The sequence below is a fragment of the Manis pentadactyla genome, chromosome 4 (assembly GCF_030020395.1).
Source record: "Manis pentadactyla isolate mManPen7 chromosome 4, mManPen7.hap1, whole genome shotgun sequence".
In the NCBI taxonomy this organism is placed as follows: domain Eukaryota; kingdom Metazoa; phylum Chordata; class Mammalia; order Pholidota; family Manidae; genus Manis; species Manis pentadactyla.
Window position 1 is genome coordinate 825,851 of NC_080022.1, and position 19,393 is coordinate 845,243.

Below are 19,393 nucleotides of genomic sequence, written 5' to 3' on the forward strand. Positions count from 1 at the left end.
CAGCCAAGGCACACAGTGAGTCACTGCTGTGACACCAGACACTGCCCACTGCCCCGAGCTGGGCCTAGACGGCAGCCTGAAGACCAGGCTGGGCACGTGTGGAGGACCACCGCTTGCCCTGCCTGCCAGCACTGGGCAGTGGTGGCCCAAGCCCTTTCCTACAGGCAGAAATCACTTAGATACAAACTTTATTCTTTCTCCAACAAGCTGTGGACGTCACAGCCAGCCCTGAGCCCCGAGGCTGAGGCCTGTGGGGCTGGGCCTAGGGCCAGGGCTGAATGTGGCAGCCTGGGTATATGTGTGCACACACACCTATGTGTGTGGCCAACCCAGGGCCAGCCAGCTTGGCTGGCCGGCGTTACATAGCAACGAGGCCAGGGCTGCAGCAATGTGCTGGATGGCTGGCCTTCCCGAGGGAAGAACGGTGAGGTGGGCTGGGGGTCCTAAGCTCCACGTGTCTGTGCACCAGTCTCCTCTGAGCACAGGGTGCCCGGCAGCAAGGGGAGGTTCAGGAGAGATTTCCCCCATATTTGAGGGGCACCAGGGCTAAGCCAGGTGTCAGGCATTGGAGCCTAGCTCCTGGGGCCCTGGAGGTGTTGCTTGGCTTGAGGCCCCAGGAGGGGGCTGGGCTATGGGGAGGAGGGCGGCTCCTCCTGTCTGGGTTTGGTCATCTTGATGGCTTCATCATAGGAGGGTGGCAGCTCAGGGGCAAATAGGCTGTAGGCAGGAGGGGTCATGGAGTCGAGGTCCAGCTCCCCAAAGGGCAGGGGCAGCCGCATGCCCAGTGGGTACTGCACGGAACTGTAGGCTACAGGAAACCAGAGTGGGTTTGTAGGAATAGGTCTGTCCTTTGCCACCCCGCTCCCTGCAGCGGGCCAGTGGGTGAGGTCTACAGGACTCACAAGTCACAGTGCTGTGTACAGGGCTGTCGCTGTCCACAGGGCTGACAGTCAGGTCACAAGGCTGAGGGGCAGGAGGCAGGTGCAGCTGTGCGTGTGCCCGCTTCCGAAGGCAGCAGAACCGGACACAGCTGGCCGTGACCCCACACAGCAGCAGCAGGAGGACAGTGAGCAAGATAAGCCTGGACGGGGGGAGCAAGGCCCTACCACTGGCACCTGCACCCCAGAGGCAGTCACAGCCAACCGCCCAGACAGGACAATGGACGGGAGGAAAGAAAGCCAGAGAATGTCTTTCCAGGACGGAGACGTCCTTCCTGGCCAGAGGAGCCAGCCGGTCCTGGACGCCTGCTGCTGGGCTCCCTGGCTGTCCCTCTATGGCCAGCCACAAGTGGCCTTGGGCTCACTCCCAGGACGCACTGTTCCGGGCCCTCTGCACAATCCTGTGCCCAGGCCAATGACCATGTTCACAGGGGACTCCTGCAGGGACAAGGAAGGTAGGCAGGCAGGCTATGAAAGTGCGTTCTACAAAGGGCCTGGGTTCCCTGGGCTGGCACAAGGCCCACGTGGGAAGTTGCCCTGGGGCCATGGGGGTGGCTGATGGGTGGGTGGGTGGTGGTGGTGGCAGGAAGCTTGGGTGGCCCTTCCAGGCTTCCCAGCCCCCTCTCACAAGAGCCTGGGAAGAGATCGTGTCGGCAGCTCGGCTGAAGTCAGGCGGGTAGGGGGTCTGCTGGCCTGGACGCCAGGGAGAACCGCTGGACCGGCCTCGCTCGGCGGCCTCCACTTACCCCACGTGCCACAGGCTGCTCCAGCGGGCCTGCGACGGGCACCTGCGGGGACGGCGGCACCTGGAGTAGGCGGGGTACCGCCCGGAACGCTGCCCCGCTCTAGCCTCTCACAGGGCGGGGTCGGCCCTGGATCCCTCCCCCCGCCACTTACTGGTCCGAGGGGTCGCAGCCGCCGTCCGCGAAGCCCAGCGCCACCTGTGGGGAGAAGGTGAGCCGGGGGTGAGGTGTCTAGAGTGCAGAGCCGCCCCGCCGTGCCCGCGCCGAGCGCCCGGAGACTCACCTGCAGCAACAGCAGAAGCAGCAGGAGACCGTTGCCAGCGTGGGGCCCCGCGACCATGCTGAGCGCGCGCGCGCGAAACAGGCGAGGACGACTGGGCAGTCGCGCCATTTTATGCAGGCCCGGCTCGGCGCCGGCCCCGCCTCTGGCCGCGTCCATTGGAGAACCCATCTATAGCCACACCCCGCGGCCAACTATCTGCCCAATGATAGCCGTGCCACTTCACGAGGCCCCGCCCACACCTTGTAGCTTCGCCCCAGACTTCCCGCCCGTCTCCGCGCAGCGACAGCCCCACCGTCCGTAGGCCCCGCCCCCAGGCCTCGCCGACCTGTCCTGTGGATGCGTTCCCTATCCCACAAGGCCCCGCCCGCCCTGGGGCCCGCCCATCGAGACCACGCCCGACGTAAGCCCCGCCCTGAAGCCCCGCCCTCGATACCCAGCCCCACAGGCCGGTTCACGTGGTCTCCGAGCCGAGGGTCAGTGCGTGGGGGCTGCTGTGAGTCTGGTGTGGACCGAGAGGCCCCAGGACGTCGTGGCCGCGCCTGCACTGGGTGTGGCCTCGGAGGGTGGCGGCCAGGACCGACGTGGCCAAAGCCGGCACACACCGCGGCGCTCGGTAAAGGCTGCAGTGGTCAACATGCTGTCGGGCGGGGGCCAGGCTCGTAGTCACCGCTGTTCGCTGCGCACGCACGCCGCAGGCGCCGGCCCGGGGAAGGCCGACCACCCCACTCGGATCGCAGCCGGCTCCTCGCCGTGACGCTTGAGCGACCTGGCGCAAAGCACTTTACGGGAGCGGCTGGCCTTGCGAGCCGTCACCAGCCTGGGGGGGGAGGCCTGGGGCCGGGCGTCCTCGCCTCCTCCGTCCGGGAGTGCCTGCCGTCCGCTCCACCAGGGAAGGCTGGGGGTCACTGCCTCCGGTAGTCCTCACCCGCACCCCAGCCCCACAGTCTAGCCACAGTCCGCCAAGTGGTGGTCAGGCTGAGGAGGTGGTCCGCACAGCTAGGAGCACAGTGGTCCGCCTGGTCCATGGAGGCTGGGAGGGCAGCTGCCCCTGACCTGTCGTCACTGAACTCAGGATACACTCTATATGGGTCTCCTCCACAGGAAGGGGGGTGACCCCACCCCCGAGGGCAGGGTCTCCTCGGCTTTGCTCCCCCCTGCCTGGGTCTGCCAGGCACCTGCTCCTTCAGGACTGTGCCTGACCCCGGGGCCCCTTCCACCGGCCCTGCTCCAGCCAGGCTAGCTGAGCTTGGCTGCTGGCTGGCCTTCCTGCTCCCTCCTGCCCTGCCTACCTTTCAGGCCCAGCTCAGGAGGGAGGAGGGTGGGCAGAAGTCCAGCCAGCATGCAGGAGTTCAGGCAGGGCCTTGGTCAGTGCCACTAGCAGCAGGCCAGGCCAGGGCTTAGGAGGGAGCGGCCTGAGGCGGCAGCAAGGACAACGCCCTGCAGGGAACCGTTTCTCCGGGGGCCTGTGCCCAGCAGGAGCGGGACACTGCCCTATTCTCCTATCTGGTGAGGAAGCAGCTAGGGCTGTGGCCGGTCCGCCCCAGCAAGGCGCAGGAAGAGACCTGGGTCTGCCCATCAGATGCAAGTCCTGCAAAATGCTGTTCTGGGGTCACCACCACCGGTTCAAGGTCAGGGAGAGGGCAGGCTTCCAGGCATCAGGGACACTGTGGGGCTGGGGCGAGCCCTGGGACCTGCGCTCAGGAAAGAGCTCCCAGTCCTGCCGGGGAGGGTGCGTGTGCTCTCCTGGTGGCTGGCACGGGGCTGGGGTGTAGAATGGGCCAGGCTGGATCGGGCTCTGTGGGTCGTGTCCGACCAGCCACTCCCCAGAAGGCAGGGGTGGGGTGTGGGCACCATTCTGGGCTCCCAGGAGCACCTCACGGGCTGGGGGGCTTCTAACTTGAGGAGTCAGGTGGCCCAGATGGCAGAGGCCAGACTCAGTTCAGCAAAGCAGAGAACCAAACTCATGTGCCAGGTGTCACCATGGACTCCAGCTGGGCTCTGAGGGAGGACGTGTGGGAGGCTGTGTCTCTGGCATTTGCCTCCCTGCTTGGGGTCGTCAGGCATCCTGTGTCCTGGGAGGGGCAGGGAGGCCTGAAGGCCACCATGACTTTGGGCCTCCTGCCCTTCCTCGCTGGGCCCCTCCGGGTCTGGGCCACTCCACACTACGGCCCTGTGCCCTGGCACACCGCCTGGCCGGTTCTCCCATGCAGCCCCTCCTTCCAGAGGGCAGAGGCCGCTGCCTTACCACTGATCTGTGTGTGCGTGTGGGTGGGAGGCGGAGGGCTGCCTCCCCAGGGCCCTCTCCCCACCTCTCATCCGCGCTCAGCCCATGAATCACTCGCTGCCGCCAACACTGCAGGCAGGTACGCAGGGGGTTTATTGACAGACCTGCGGGGGCAGCTCTCCCTTCCACCAGGGCCTCTAAAAGCTGAAGAGATGCTGGTGAGCCTGGGGCCTGGAGGGGCTCAGGCCAGGAGCAGGTTGTGGGCAGGACTGGCCTCATCGCTGGTCCGGAGTGTGGGGGCCAGGGGAGGGGGTGCTCTTGGCTCCTGGCTCACTGGGTTAGGGGCAGGGGCAGGGGTACCCTGGCCATGGGCCATGCAAAGGGCTGCCCATCAAACCTGGGGGCCAGGGGAGGGCTTCAGGGGTGAGCAGGAGGGCCTGAAGGGTCTCTGGGGAGAGACTTCCGTCATGTCAGGGGCTGGTCACCACCTGGGCTACAAGAAGGACCTTGTAGGTCTCCTTCACATCCCCCCTGAGCTGCAGCAGGGCTGACGCGGTGAGTGGGTGGTCTGGCTGAAATGCGAAAGGGAAGAGGGGGCCTTCAGCCAGTAGGCAGGTCTGTTGTCTTGCTCCGGCCACCTGCCCACCCAGCAGAGCCTCCCAGGTGGGCAGGGGTGCCAGCCGCCCATCCTCTGGCTTTTGTGGGGTCCCCTAGCAGGGGTCCCTGGCACCTACATCAAAGTAGGCAGGCGGCACCCAGGAGATGCTGATGGTCTTGGTCTGGCCGCGCTCTACAGCGCCTCTGGAGGGCTCGATGGTGAAGCCCTTGTGCTGCAGGGAGGCGATGCTGTCCAGGCTGAACTCGATGCTCTGCGGGGCAGTGGTGTTCAGGGGGCTGGCAGGCCAGGGGCAGCCCCAGGGGGCAGTGGGCCTGGGGGGGAGGGTGTCCGGCTCCATCCAACCTCGCAGCCCTGCCCATGAGGCTGTCTGCCCCCACCTATCACAGGGCAGGGCCAGGAGGGTCCCCAGCTGCCCAGGCATGGGGGGGAAGTGTCCTGGTCACCTTCTTTGGGGTCAGCTGGGTGGTTCGGATGCAGCCCACCTGCAGCTCTCGGGTGGCAGGTGGGGCTGGCGTGTCCGTGTCTAGCTGAACATAATTCAGGGTCACCAGGATGGGCTTCAGCTCCTCGGCTTCTGGAGGGGGAGGGCCTGGCTGGGTGCTGGGGTAGGGTGCACCCCAGGGAGGTGGCGGCAGAGGGAGTGAGGGAGCTGCCTGGAGTCAGGCAAGCAGCATGGGGGAACAGTCCTCATGACATGCCCACTTGGTATTACCCCTGCCTTCTCCCACTTTCAGGGATGGGCCAGGAGGGTTGTACCGTCTGCACCTGGCAGATTGCTAGGGGTGGGCGAGGAGCTGGGAGGTCCTCCAACTGCCACCCACCTGTCCGGGCCCCCACCTTCAGGGATCTCACCTTCCCTGCGCTCCAGGGCCAAGGTGGGGGTCATGGTCAGGGACTCCACAGGTACGTCCAGGGGGTCTCCACCCTCCACAAACATCATGTGCTCACGGGCAGCGCCCTTCAGGAGGATCTGGTGGGACAGCATCTGGGAACGGGAGCACAGTGGCCTTGTCCTGCCACCTGGAGTCTGGGCTCCAGAAGGGGAAGGGGTGGGTGGGTGGCAACCCACCTTGTCAAAGAGCGTGACCTGCAGCTGGTCGGAGAAGTACAGGCTCTCATGATCTGGGCTGAAGGTCACTGTGAAGTCCTGCGCCCTGCTAGGCTCCAGGATGCCCTCAACCGGGACCACGCTGAACACACTCTGGCCACTGAGGTTCTGTGTGCCTGTGGGGGCAGTGTGGCGGGTGCCCCTTGTGCCCCTGGCCCTGTCTCCCCACACCTCTGCATGTGCCCCCTCAGCCCCCATGCCCCTGGTCACCCTGTCCACCGCTCCACCACCCATGTCCCATTCCCCACACCCCACTGATTGCTCTCTGCTCCTGGCCACCCCATGGCCTGCAGCCCCTGCTGCCCCTCTGCAGTGGTCGCGCGCCCACTCACCCACGATGTCCGTCCTCTGGTCCCGTGAGGCCAGGAACTGTGGCACCTGCTGCCGGCCTTCAGTCCTGCCGTTGGAGAGGCTGTCCAGCCGCATGGAGAACTTGATGGGCAACGGGGAGTTGTTCTGCAGCTGCCAGGGGAGGGGGTCATGGCTGCCTCTGGTGGGCCCTGGACGCCCTAGTCCCAGACCCCCACACTGGTGCTCACGGTGCTTTGTGGAGCTGTCTGTCCATCTCCTTCACCCTCGTGTTACCCTTCCCTAGGCTGGTGCACCCAGCTGGAGCCCCGCGGCCTCATGGCGGACAGCCCACGGTACCCTGTTCTCCAGGGCTCCCTCTGCAGCCAGGGGCAGGCCAGCCTTCCCCAGAACCCAGGTCCTTGCCCAGGTTTTTCCTCGCCCTCACCCCCTTGTCCTAAGAGCGTCCCCTGCCCACGCCCCCCCATAAGACACTGCCCAGAATCCCTGTCCTGGGCTCTGCTGCAGGACCCCATCCAAGCCAGGTGAGGAAACTGGTGTCCTGTGGGCTGCTTGATCCCAAGGCCTGTGCATTCCTCAGAGGCTGGAGGGGTATCAGGAGCCAGGCCTGCCCTCCTGCGTAATGTGGGAACCCTTGGGGCAGGGCGACCTCACCAGGGAAGTCTGCGAGCTCCGGCCCCCCAGCGGTGCCTGAGCTGAGCTCCTCCTCTTCCCTGAAGGTGCAGCCATGCAAAGGCCCCAAGGCCAGGGCAGCAAGGGGTGGAGGTAGGGCGTCCTCAGCCGCCCCTGCTGGAGGGGGCAGGGCCAGGGGCAGCTTGTGCCTCTGCTGGCTCCCCTGCCAGGGCAGGCTCCACCTCCCAGGGAACAGCCCCTCCCAGGAGGCCAGGGCAGGCACCAGGGCCTCTGCCACCAGCTTCACCTGGAAGCCTGAGGAGACCGACTCTCTGGCAATCACATAGCCCATGTTGAGGACGCCCCCTTCAATGGAGCATGTGATCGTGGATGCCACACCGGTGCCCATGAGGGTCAGGGAGAGTGTGCCTCGCCTGGTGATGATGTCCAGCATTTCTTGGGCCTGTGGAGATCATGTCCTTCAGTGTGGAGCAGATGTCTGTCAGGCGCATGTGCAGGAGCTCTCGTGGGCACAGCTGGGTCACAGCATACTTGCGCCAAGCCGCTCAGAATGTGCCAGCCTCCTGCTTGCCGGTGAGAGGTGCCGGCCCAGCAGGCTGGCTGGTTAGCCGTGGGCCTATGTGCAGGGTGGGCTGCAGTGGAGAGCGGCCGGCCATGGGGCCCAGGGCTGCAGCATGGGCTCGGGTGGGACTGGGGCTCACCAGGACGCTCTCCTGGGGAGAGAAGGAGAGCGCCAGGACCCGGGTCTCGCCCGCAGGCAGCTCTCTGATGGGGTTCAGCAGGACAAAGGGGCCACTGGGGTTCAGCACGGAGAAGTCCACCTGAGGCCCGGGTCAAGGAGAGGTGGCACAGGTGGGCTGCAGGCCCGACAGCCCCCCATTCCCGGTAAGACGCTGGCTGGGTGTGTACAAGGATACGGCGAGATCCTCAGAGGAGATGTTCTGGATGGAGACCTTCTTTATGCAGCGGTGTCCTGAAACCGGGTTGGGGTGTCAGGCCCAGTGTCAGGCCTGGGGGCCACTGACGGGCCTGGGTTCCCGTGGGCAGGGGGATGTGGGGTCTGGACCCAATCAGGACTCACCTACAGCAATGTCACCGAAGTTGGAAATGGTCTTGCCTTTGTCAGATGTCACCACGATGGCTGGTGCCACTGCCGGACACCACAGCTCTAGGAACAGGGTGTTGTGGGGGCTGGGGGTGGGACAAGGGTGCACTGACCAGCTGCGCCCAGCCTGACCCCTGCCCTGGCCCCCGTCACCCCCAGCCAGTGTTCCCTGCCCCCCACCCCTTGGCCCAGCTATGGGCTGGTAGCAGAGAAGAGACAGAGTAACTTTGGCCACAAACCCCTCCCAACCCTGCACCTGAAGCTCAGTGGCTCCATCCCCTTCCTGTCTTTGATGTCACCACTGGCAAGGACACAGGGGACCACAAACTTGTCAAACTTCCCCTGGAAAGACCTGGCCAGGGCGGCCTGTGCGGCCAGGTACTCGTCGGAGCTGGAATGAAGCCGGCAAACTGCTCTCAGCCTCTGGCCCGCGTGGCCGGGAGGCCCCGCCCCACCCTCCCGGAAGGGTCCTCAAGGCCACGCCTGCTCCCCAGGCCCTGGGCTGGACGGGTGACTTTGGTCTGTCCAGCTGGCTTTCCTACCCCTCCCTGTTTCCTGGGGGTTATCTCCCCACCCCGGGGCCCTGCTCAGGGGCCTAACCAGAGAGCCGTGGTCCTGGGCCCACAGGCAAGGATGGGTGTGGGGCTGGCAAGAACTCAGGCGCATCAGCGCCCTGGGGGCTCACTGCACGCCCTGGGGGCTGGGGCTGCTGACCAGCAGCTGCTCCCCAGCTGTGGAGTGAGCACACTGCCCACAGGCACACAGGGCCTAGGGGAGTAGGGTGGGCAGATGCCCAGCAAGGCAGAGGCAGTGCCTGGATCCACTGTGTCTGAAGCCAGCCCAGCCCTGGACTTCCTGTGTTCTAGGCAGCCTGTGGGGAGGGTCTCCGTGGGGGCCCGGGGAGAGGCAGGGGGCAGCCTTCTCGCGGCTCACCTGGAGTTGACGTCAGGCTTCTGCAGCTCCAGGGGCTGCCGGGGGGAGGCCTGGACCAGCTGGCCTCTGTCCTGGAGTTGTAGCCTCGAAAAGGACGGTCTCTGCAGGTCCTTCCTCGGGGTGGCTGTGTCTTTGCGGGCCTGTGGCAGGGGAAGGCCAGCTGTGGGTCTGCCCCTCGCAGGCTCCTCCAGGGCCTGGCCCAGGCCTGGGCATACAGTGTGGTGCGGGAGCCCCTGGGGCACACGTTTGGCAGGGCTGGGGCCCCAAACACTGAGGGGCTCCTCAGGAGGACAGCCAGTGGGACTGAGTGGTGAGGACAGTGAGCATCAGAGGGAGAGAACAGCCCCAGGGCAGAGCCATTGTGGGCCTTCACCGATGGGGAAACTGAAGCACAAGGAGGGGCAGAGAGCTCACCAGATCCGCGGTCTCCCCCAGGCCTCACTGCCCACCGCAGACGCCGGGCTAGAGACACACAGCTGGGCCCTGCCCATCCCCAGGGCAGCCGTGTGGGCGTCCTCTGGGCCCTGTGACACCCTGCCCTGTCAGGAGGCACGGCCTTCCCAGGGCTGCTGGGGCAGCAGGCCTGACCCTTCACAGGACTTGCCCAGTGCCGGCGTGCTTCCCTCAGGCGGTGAGGCACCATGCATCCCGAGAGCCCCCTCTGGGGATCCCCTGCCTGGTGATGCCAGGGTGCAGGGGACTTGCTGAGGAAATGCTTAAGACTCTTGAAACCCTCTAATGCTCCCGAAAACCTGCGTGGCTCCTGGCAGGGCCTGGCCCCAGGGCCCAGAGGGTGGCTGTCCCAGCCTTGGGGTGGGAAACTGGCTTGCACAGCACGCGCCCCCGCCCCTCGCTCCATGCCCCTGCCTGACCTCAAGTTCTTTGGCCAGAGCCTGGAAGGCCTCCTTGCGGACCAGCTTGCTGGACAGCCCAGGCTGGAAGGCCACCTGGACCAGGCACTTCTGTGGGGACAGCAGCCAGGACGGGGGGATGGTGAGCTGGCCCTGCCCCCCTTCCTTAGACCCACGGCCCCGCCCAAGGCACTGGTGGTCCCGCTCACACTCCCACCCCCCACCTCTTCCCTGGGTGCTTGGTGTAGCACGCCCCTTTCAGGAAGGCCTCCCAGACCACTGCACAGATGTGGGGCTGCAGTGCACTGTCACCAGGTCCCCTCACCACGTGGCTCCAGGAGAAGGGGACCTGCGTGTTCAGCCACTGAGATTGGGGTGAGATTTGCCCTCAACCTGTCCCCCAGAGCATCTCCACACTGCAGTCTGTCCCAAAGGAAGGCCCCAGGTCCCACAGAGGGCTGGCTTGTCACGATCACCCAGTGCTTGGTACAGCAAAGGAGCTCAAAAACGTGTGGGGCAGGTGGTGTTGGAGAGAGAATGAGAGAGACCAAGAGACAGAGACAGAGAGATGGGGTCAGAGGCAGAGACAGTGAGACAGAAAGAGGCAGTGAGACAGAGACAGAGAGATCACAGAGGTGGGGCTGTGACACAGCATTCAGGACCAGCACTTAAGCAGGCTTTGCTAAATCTAGGGAAATGTGTTTTCAGTGGCCACAGCTGTGGAAGCTGTGCCAGGGTCCGGAAGCCCCCTCCTCACTTGGCGCCCTCACTCTGGAGGTGAGGAATGAAGCCAAGGGGCTGGGACGGACCCCCTCCTGGCTGGCTCTCGCTTTATCAGGGTCAGTCGGGTAGATGGATGCCTCTCACTTCTGGTGGCCAGGCCTCTGGGCTCATCTGCCGTGAGGTCCCAGGGTGTGTGCACCCCCCTTGGTCTAAACCACCAGAGGCCCCCATCAGGTGCCTGTGGGTCAGCGCCTGTGGGTGCCCCTGCCTCTGGCCAGGCTGGGCCTCTTCCCCCCACCACCAAGGTCTCCATGGCCCTGCCTGGGTCTGATGAGGGTCAGAGCTGCCCCTGAATCTGCTGGTGGGGTTAAACTGCTGTGGTCAAGGGCCAGCAAAGCAGGCACTCGGGCTGACCCCACCCCAGGCCCACCTTGGGGCCTACGCCCACCTTTCCTGGCAGCACGGTCCCCACGGAGGGAGAGATGGTGATGGGCGAGTCTGGGGGCAGCAGGAACTCGAAAGTGGTGGGCCCCACAGGGGAGGCATCCTCTGAGCCGATGCGGGGCACGGAGTGAGTCAGGGGGCTCGTGCTCAGGTGCGAGTTGATGACGTACAGAGTGGCCACGGACGTGCCGTACAAGGAGGTGGCTGCAAACTTGATCTGGTGGTGGGACAGGTCGAGGGGCGGGTGGACCCCCACAGCTCGGCACGTCAGCCTGAAGCACCTGCGAGCATGAGTGGGCTCAGCCGGGGACACGGGGTCCCTCTGTGGCCCCAAGGTGGCCTCTGGGTGGAGCTGGGGGCCCCACTGCAGAACAGGTCTGGTTCAATCCCCAGCTCATCAGTTTCAGTGAATTCTGAACAGACCGTGCGTGTGTCTGTGAACATTTCAAGTGGGAGTTACAGCTTTAGTCTCAAGGCCAACCAGCTGCTGAGGAGTTCATCTCTGGCCAATTTTGTTAGACATTCTTTGACATTTAAAAAATACAAGGGAAACAAAAGCAAAAATGAACACATGGGACTACATCAAACATAAAAGCTTCTGTACAGCAAAGGACACCATCAACAGGACAAAAAGGCATCCTACAGTATGGGAGAATATATTTGTAAATGACATATCTGACAAGGGTTTAACATCCAAAATATATAAAGAACTCACACACCTCACACCCAAAAAGCAAATAACCCAATTAAAAAATGGGCGGAAAGACAATTCTCCAAGGAGGAAATTCAGATGGCCAACAGGCACATGAAAAGATGCTCCACATCACTAATCATCAGGGAAATGCAAATAAAAACCACAATGAGATATCACCTCACACCAGTTAGGATGGCCAGCATTGAAAAGACTAGGAACAACAAATGCTGGTGAGGATGCAGAGAAAGGGGAGCCCTCCTACACTGCTGGGGGGAATGTAAGCTAGTTCAGCCATTGTGGAAAGCAGTATGGAGGTTCCTCAAAAAACTAAAAATAGAAATACCATTTGACCCAGGAATCCCACTCCTAGGAATTTACCCAAAAAATATAGTTTCTCAGATTCAAAAAGACATATGCACCTGTTTATCACAGCACTATTTACAATAGCCAAGATATGGAAGCAACCTAAGTGTCCATCAGTAGATGAATGGATAAAGAAGAGGTGGTACATATACACAATGGAATATTACGCAGCCATAAGAAGAAAACAAATCCTACCATTTGCAACAACGTGGATGGAGCTAGAGGGTATTGTGGTCAGTGAAATAAGCCAGGCGGAGAAAGACAAGTACCAAATGATTTCCCTCATCTGTGGAGTATAAGAACAAAGAAAATACTGAAGGAACAAAACAGCAGCAGACTCACAGACTCCAAGAAGGGACTAGTGGTTACCAAAGGGGAGGGGTGGGGGAGGGAGGGTGGGGAGGGAGGGAGAAGGGGATTGACAGGTATTGTGATTGGTACATATGGTGTGGGGGGGATCAGGGGAAGGACAGTGTAGCACAGAGAACGCAAATAGGGACTCTGAGGCATCTTACTATACCGATGGGCAGTGATGCAATGGGGTGTGGGGCGGACATGATAACAGGTGAGTGTAGTGATCACATTGTTTTTCATGTGAAATCTTCATAAGAGTGTATATCAATAATACCGTAATAAAATAAAAAAAATAGATATAAAGCTGATAAATTAGCTCTTTAAATATAAGCACAGGCACCAATATGCCACCGTGAGCTAATGCCTGCCATCTTTCTTTAGAAAAAGAGTGGATATTTGGTATTTTAACCATTGGGAACTTTACATCCCACATTGTCTCTGGAGTCCTTTTCCCATTGCACTCTCATCGAATTTTGTCCTAATTCCATAGATTTTAGTGCTTTAAATGATGTGGATTACCTTGCCACATTTGTCTACATTAACAATGTGCTCATGTGTTGAAGCATGTCAATGTATGTGTCTGTCCTGGGACCACAGACTCAAAAACATCCTGTGACACAGAAATCCCTTTTGAGTGGAGATACTGTGGAGATATCACTGAGGTGTTATTAGTACCAGTTAATTGAAAACCCATGAATGTATGAAATGTGATTGTTTCATACAAAGACTTTATAGGGCTCATTTTAGGGCGGCGGGTTGGAGCTGTTTTCTGGTCGGTACAAGCGTCTGTGCTGTGACCTGTGGCGGGAGCGTCAGGACTTCAGACTCGGGAACTGGGGACGAGGGGGCCTGCTCCACAGTGTCACTCGACCCTTTGAACTCGTTTTCTTTATATGCCGGCACCTCCCCGAGCAGCATTTTGAATAGTCCACCCAGCCGCTCGCGGAGACCCTTCTTGCCGCAAGGACAGAAGCAGAGGCCCTCATGTCACTGAGGCCCACGGAAACCGCTGGAAGCTGAAGCGCTAGATGCTGCCCTCCTCGCCGGGTGCTGAGCCCGGGCCTCAAGGGAGATGCCGGTCACTGTCATTCCAACACACATTTGCTGGCAAAATGCTTTTATCTCAGCATCTGCTTTAAAATGTGTACTTTAGGTAAGATGTGCTCATTCGGCATGTGGGTAATATTCTCTGTCTGACCTTGGAGGCAAAGCAGGTGCTGCAGGTCAAACTGGGCCTGACCCCACCTCCGGTCAGCAGCAAGCCTTCGGCTCCATGTCGGTTCCCACAGGTGGCGTCTGATTTCTCAGCTGACTACTCAGACTTTCTGTTTTTCTCTTGTGTGTTTTGAGGAGTTTGTGCATTTCACCCAAACTGTCACATTTACTGGTGTGAAGTTGTTCACATTATTTTACTGTCCTTCTGATGTTTGTGGGATCTGTAGTAATGTCCCCTTTCATTCCTGAGATTGGTAATTTGTGTTTTCTCTCTTTTTATCTTGATCAGTCTTGTTAGGAGTAATGAATTTACTAATTTTCACAAAGACTTTTAGTTTTGTTGGTTTTCTCTGTTGAATATGTGATTTCTTTTTCACCAATTCTCACTCTTATTATGTCCTTACTTCTCTCTTTGGGTTTAATTTGTTGCGGTCTTTTCCTAATTCTTGAAAAGGAAGCTTAGATCACTGATTTTTAAACTGCCTTCTCTTCATTTGAATTTGGAGCTAGAAATTCCCTGACTAAGCTGCTTTTGATGGTTCACAAATTTAACATGTTGAACCTTTAGGTGTGTTAACATGGATCAATCACAAAAATACATAAAGATGGGGGGAAAGCCAAAACAAGATGTGGATCAGTACGTGACGTATGATACCACCAATGGGGTAGGGTGGCCGTCCCTGCCAGCCTGCCCGGGATTTCCTGGGTTCAGCACTGAAGCCCTCAGTCCTGGGTGTCCTGATTCTGGGCACAGTTGATCCACCCTGTGTTTATGAACATTTAAGAGAACACGTGTAGATACAAAGACGTATAGAGGTAAGAACCTCGCAACCCTGTGGGACCTGGACTGTCCGAGAGTGGCTGGGCTCCGGGGGCGGGGGCGCAAGTGAGGACACGCATCTCTGGAGCAGACGGGACAGAATGTAAGGGTGGCGGGCTGGCGATGCTAGTTCTTTAGGTTCTGGGACTATCTAAAACCAGAAAGGACAGGGAGAGGAGGCGGAGACCACTGCCAGTGCAGAGGGTGCGCGAGGCGGAGGAGGGTGTTTGCTGGGCCCCTGCACACGTTCAGGACGAGCCCCAGAAAGAGGTGAGGCTGAACCACAGGTACAGCTCTTACTAAGGTGGAAGAGGAAGGGCAGACAACACATGGGCAAAGGAGGGAAACTGATGTAAGGTCTCAGAGTGGGCTTGAAAGGTGAGAAAATAATACAAGATGCAAACAGATATCAGAAAGCATCGTACATAAAAGTAGTTCAGAAATGACGCTGCAGTGAAAAGGGGCACTGGGGTCCCCCACTGGACGTCTGGAAAGTAAAGAATGAAGTGATGGAAAGGGTTCACGAGCACGTGGTGAGTGCGGAGGAAGCAAAGAAGACCCGTCGTGCTCACGACAGAGGCCCCGATGCCAGAGACTGAGGCAGGAGGATCAGGCAAGTCCTAAGGACCACAGACCCAAACCATTTCAGGAACTTTAAAAAGTTGAAAAACATTGTACCTGGGAAAACCAGTTGAGAACAACCAACACCAAAATGTGTTCTCATAAAGTTACTGGATTTTAAATAAGAAGAAATAGACCCCGTGAGCCTCCAGCAAGAAGGAAGTCAGATCGCTATCAGAAGTGGACAGAGACACTGCACACCGAAGACGGCGGGTGAGGCTGACACATCAGTATCTAGGGTCCTCAGGAAAGAAAGGTTCATTTTCAGATCGACAGACATCCAAGTGCAGAGTCTGCAGGCATAGCGTCACCAGCAGCGGCGAGGGGAGGAAGCTGGTCCCCCTTGGGGTCGGCGCGCTCACCCAAGGGCTGGGGCCGTGGGGAAGGACCAGACTTCACGCCAGTCCACACCTTATACGAAGCGAATGGAAAGGGATCGCAGACTCACCCGTGACACGGGAGCACGCACAGCTTCTAAAGGGAAATATCTGTGACTTTGAGTCAGGGAGAAAATTCTGAGAAATGACACCAAACTCACGATCCACAAAGAAACAGTGGATGAACAGGGCTCTGCCAACATCAAAAGCTTTGGCTTCACAGGTGACACTGTCGACAGAATGAAAAGGCGGGCCACAGGCGAGGGAGACTGCAAGCCCGACAAATAATCAGAATACACAGAAAACGCACCGGGCTATCCCTGCATCACGGTGGAGCAGGTGAAGCAGCGTAGGGGCCCTGGAAGACAGCTTGGCCGTTTCTCATAAAATTAAAACCAAACTGCCATTTTCTATGGCAGTCCGACTCCTGGATGCTTACCCAAGGGGAGGAAAGCCCGGGCTTACACAGGGCCTGCTCACGCCAGTGTCATCAGCCGAGGCCTGGCAGCCGAGGGCTGGCTTGGGGCTTTGGCCAGAGCAGCAGGGCGGCCAGGGCGGCGGGGGTTTGGCCGCAGGGGGCGGGACAGCTCCTGGGCTGCCCCTGGGGTCCCAGGCCGGGGATGCGCCTGGGGGCCTGGGCTCCCTGAGGAGGGTCTGAGCTTGGGCTGTGTCTGGGCTGTGCACTCCGCCTGCCCACGAACACTCTGCCTTAGCCACAGGCTTTGAGCTTGGGCTTCCTGTGACCCTCTGCGGAGCTCTGACTGTGGCCAGAACGTGTCCTGGGCACTGGGGTCCCCCACTAAGTGGGGGAGAGCCCTTCCTCTCATGGCGCACAGGTCTTGGGTCACTGAGGATGAGTGGGAGGTGTGGGCAGTGCCAGGGTGGGGCATGGCCCATGGGCAGAGTCAGGCCTCCTCAACTGTCACTGTGGGTCCTAACTCTGCACATCACTCCTGAAACCTCACCACTCAGGCTCATTCCTGCTTGCCCATGAGTGTGTCAGAAGCCTGCTGGCACACGGGTCCTGCCCAGGGCCACGTGCCCATGAGGCGTGCTTGGCCCTGGGCCAAGGGGAGTGATTCTGGGCTCTGGCCAGCCTGACCCTGCAAGCCCGGCCCCAGCCCCCCACCCAGACCAAACAATGACTCAGGCTGGGACATGGTGGGAACGGGGCCAGCAAGGAAGGGGAGGAGGGGCAGGTGGTTGAGGTGAGAGCCCCAGGCAGCAGTAAGAGTGGCCCCTCACCCCGACCACCACCGCGTGCCCGCATTTCTTCCTCTCTTCAGCCCATCTTGGGGGCAGAAATGGAGGCTCAGAGAGGTGCAGTGACTGAGCCAGTCCTACCACATTAGAGCAGGTGGGGTTACCCTCTGAGTGCAAAGGGTGCTCTCCGCAGCACACCCATGCTCGCATACGCTCACGTGCAGAGTGTGAGGCCCAGCGTGCAAGGCCCTGGCCCCAGGTGGCAGGATGGGCTGCCTCCGCACCAGGCTCACCGGCTGATCTCCGATTTGCAGAGGAGCTCAAAGTCGTACTCCTTGGCCTCGGAGGGCTGGAAGGTCACGTCCAGGTGCAGGGTTTCCAGCGGCAGGATCGTCCCAAACCCGTCGTTGGGCTGGATGTCCACAAACTGGCAAACAGAAAATTGTCAGCACTGAGCTGAAATCACAGTGCTTTGCTGGGGGGTGTCACAGGGGCACTCTATGGACACGTGTCGGCAGGGGTGAGGCATGAGCATGCATGTGAACACGTTTGTGCGTGTGAATATGTATGTGCATGTGAGCATGACCTGCATGCATGTTTTTCTGCATGTGTGAGCCTGTCTGCCTGTATCGAACATGCTTGTAGATGTGTCTGCGTGTCTCTGTGTATGTAAGCACACTTGTGAATGTGACTGTGTCCATGTGCATATGAATGGATGGTGGGGTTAGCCGGGTTCAGCCCAGGGAGGGGTTAGGGATGGCCCAACCCCAGTGTCATTTTGGCAGCTCTGCAGGGCTGGGCCAGCAGGAGCTCTGGAAGGAAGGGAGGGCACAGGAGCCTGGAGACCCGGGGAGCAGCGGGCCAGAGAGAGGGAGACAGAGGCAGGGACAGAGAGGAACAGGGAAAGTGACGCTAGGGGACAGTGGGGATGAGGTGAGGGGCAAGCACAGCCCGGGGCTGAGGTGCAGACAGCAGGTGGGCATGGGGTGTGGGGAGGATGAGGTCGCTTGGTGCTGGGCACCCAGACCCTGGAGCAGCTGCTGCCCTGGCTGGAGCCTAGAACTCCCCAACTGCCCCTCCCTGACCATGCCAGGCACCTTGGGGAGCCCGACGAAACCAAACTCCTGGGGCAGGAGGGAGTGGTTGCACAGGCTGACTTGAGTCCTGATGGCCTCGTAGATGGTACAGTAGCCAAAGTCCACCTCTGGGGGTTTGAGCTCCAGGTCTGAGGTGGTGACTATGGCATGGACGGTAAACCCCACGGGTTTGATCTGAAGCACAAAGCAGTCGGTTCATGTGAATGTCTCCAAGTACCGAGGGGCACAGGCCTCGCCGTGCTGCGGCACACCCTGTGCAGGTTGTCATGGGAGTCCGGGAAAGCAGCGGCAGACATGTCAGGAGGGAGAAGCATGTGTGTGTGCTGTATTCTGTGCACTGAGGGCCTGCACACATGTGCTCCCCAGTCTGTGTGCACACGTGTCTGTGAGCATGCTGGTGTGCGTGCATGGGCACGTGTGGCCTGGGTGACTGCGGGACATCCCACGCGGACCTGGGCCTCATTCGGGGGCCTGTCCGATCTGCTGACACCCCCATCTCCTCTGTGCAGGGGCTGTCAGGCAGATAGCAGCGAAGGTGGGCTCTGAGAACAGGGCCCTGCCTTTCCAGGAAGTGCCCCACACAGACCTGGTCAGACACCTGTATTGTCACTGGGGCCTCCAGAACCCTGGTTTCCTTGTCGAAATACTTCCCCGCATCCTCTGGAAGGGAGTGTCTGGAAGAGACAGGATGCCTCTGTATGCTTTTCCTCCTCATATTTGCAAAACGACAGTGAAACCTAACCGTGAGTGGGCTTCTAAGTCACACTACAACACGGACAGGATTCACGGCACATGCACCCTAAGGGCTGGGAGGCCTGCATGGTGCCCAGCTCCCGCTCTCAGGCGGCCCAGCTCTCACCGTGGCAGGAACTTGAGCTGCACTGAGTAGGATGACAGGGCCTGGATGTAGCCGGTCTCAGGCAGCAGCTCTATGTGGGCCCTCAGCTCCTTGCACACTTCGAACGTGAGGCGCAGGGTGGCTTTCGACCTGCAGCACGCAGAGGATGCAAGTCAGCAGCCTGAGTCAGGATGGCTCAGACGCTGGGCACCCCACGCCAAGCCAGTGTGTGCGTGGCTGTCCTCAGAGCCGTGCCTGTGAGGCCTGCTTTCCCAAGAGCCAGTCCAGTGAGCAGTTCTTACACACAAGCTCACAGTTGAGATAGGGCCCTGGTCGGTTCTCAGATACCCGAGGCAGGTGCTGGGTGCAGGGGCCCGCAGGGGTGGGACTCCACGGGCAGGGTGCTGCCTTCCTCCCCCGGACCCAGGTGAAGGCTGGGGGAGGGGCCGGGCCGCAGCACGAGCTCAGCAGAACAGCCAGGCCTTGGTCAGCCTTCCTACTGAGGCAGGTGGGGGCAGGGGACAAGCATCATGTTTGACTTTTCCCGCCTAGGACGGAAAACGCAGACATATGAATAGTATGTAAGAACAGGAGGGGCTCCACCTTACGGCTAAGATTCCTTTGAAAAACCAAGGAGTTAGGAGGTGAGATTCCTACAATGGTGATTAGCCAACAGCTGCCTTACCTTAGGGCAGGCGAGCAGCCCTACGTGGTATGTCTCCACTGCTGAGGGTCACCACTGTCTCAGAGAACAGGATCAGTAGTACCTTGTGTTAAGTTTACCTTACAGAATATCTAGAGGACTGACCATTGGTGGTGACATAATGTCTCTCACCAGAGACAGACGTCATGAGATGTCAGCCTATGTTCTCCTGACCCTTCACCCCATTCTTGAAAT

General features: G+C 60.1%; 2 protein-coding genes across 11 annotated transcripts in view; both read right to left on the minus strand.

Moving 5' to 3' along the window:
* Positions 1-162: 162 nt before the first annotated feature.
* On the minus strand, positions 163-3,646 carry TMEM52 (transmembrane protein 52). 5 transcript variants are annotated; one of them, XM_036882628.2, is made up of 5 exons: positions 1,965-3,646; positions 1,836-1,879; positions 1,685-1,744; positions 903-1,030; positions 163-808 (listed from the first exon to the last, which is right to left on the minus strand). In XM_036882628.2, the coding sequence occupies exons 1-5, from the start codon at positions 2,130-2,132 to the stop codon at positions 630-632; spliced, it is 579 nt and encodes a 192-aa protein (XP_036738523.2). In that variant the 5' UTR covers positions 2,133-3,646; the 3' UTR covers positions 163-629. The 5 variants fall into 5 exon arrangements, with proteins under 5 accessions (XP_036738523.2, XP_036738522.2, XP_036738525.2 ...); XM_036882627.2 differs by having other exon boundaries at positions 165-808; positions 903-1,081; positions 1,965-3,638; XM_036882630.2 differs by having other exon boundaries at positions 165-808; positions 1,685-1,726; positions 1,965-3,633.
* A 677-nt stretch (positions 3,647-4,323) lies between these two features.
* CFAP74 (cilia and flagella associated protein 74) overlaps positions 4,324-19,393 on the minus strand; it is a 65,206-nt gene continuing 50,136 nt past the window's right edge. For 3 of the 6 annotated variants that reach the window (XM_036882624.2, XM_036882625.2, XM_036882623.2), the window contains 18 exons: positions 18,517-18,645; positions 18,244-18,331; positions 17,658-17,831; positions 16,854-16,987; positions 10,918-11,194; positions 9,768-9,857; positions 8,896-9,035; positions 8,219-8,353; positions 7,939-8,048; positions 7,775-7,830; positions 7,559-7,678; positions 7,144-7,299; positions 6,248-6,377; positions 5,877-6,031; positions 5,660-5,792; positions 5,251-5,381; positions 4,923-5,057; positions 4,324-4,760 (listed from right to left, as the gene is read on the minus strand). In XM_036882624.2, the coding sequence (XP_036738519.2) occupies positions 4,659-4,760; positions 4,923-5,057; positions 5,251-5,381; positions 5,660-5,792; positions 5,877-6,031; positions 6,248-6,377; positions 7,144-7,299; positions 7,559-7,678; positions 7,775-7,830; positions 7,939-8,048; positions 8,219-8,353; positions 8,896-9,035; positions 9,768-9,857; positions 10,918-11,194; positions 16,854-16,987; positions 17,658-17,831; positions 18,244-18,331; positions 18,517-18,645 (2,395 nt within the window). In that variant the 3' untranslated portion in view covers positions 4,324-4,658. Of the gene's footprint in view, positions 4,761-4,922; positions 5,058-5,250; positions 5,382-5,659; positions 5,793-5,876; positions 6,032-6,247; positions 7,300-7,558; positions 7,679-7,774; positions 7,831-7,938; positions 8,049-8,218; positions 8,354-8,895; positions 9,036-9,767; positions 9,858-10,917; positions 11,195-16,853; positions 16,988-17,657; positions 17,832-18,243; positions 18,332-18,516; positions 18,646-19,393 lie in introns of those variants that run through there. The other 3 variants (XM_036882626.2, XM_057499616.1, XM_057499617.1) reach the window with 3 other exon arrangements.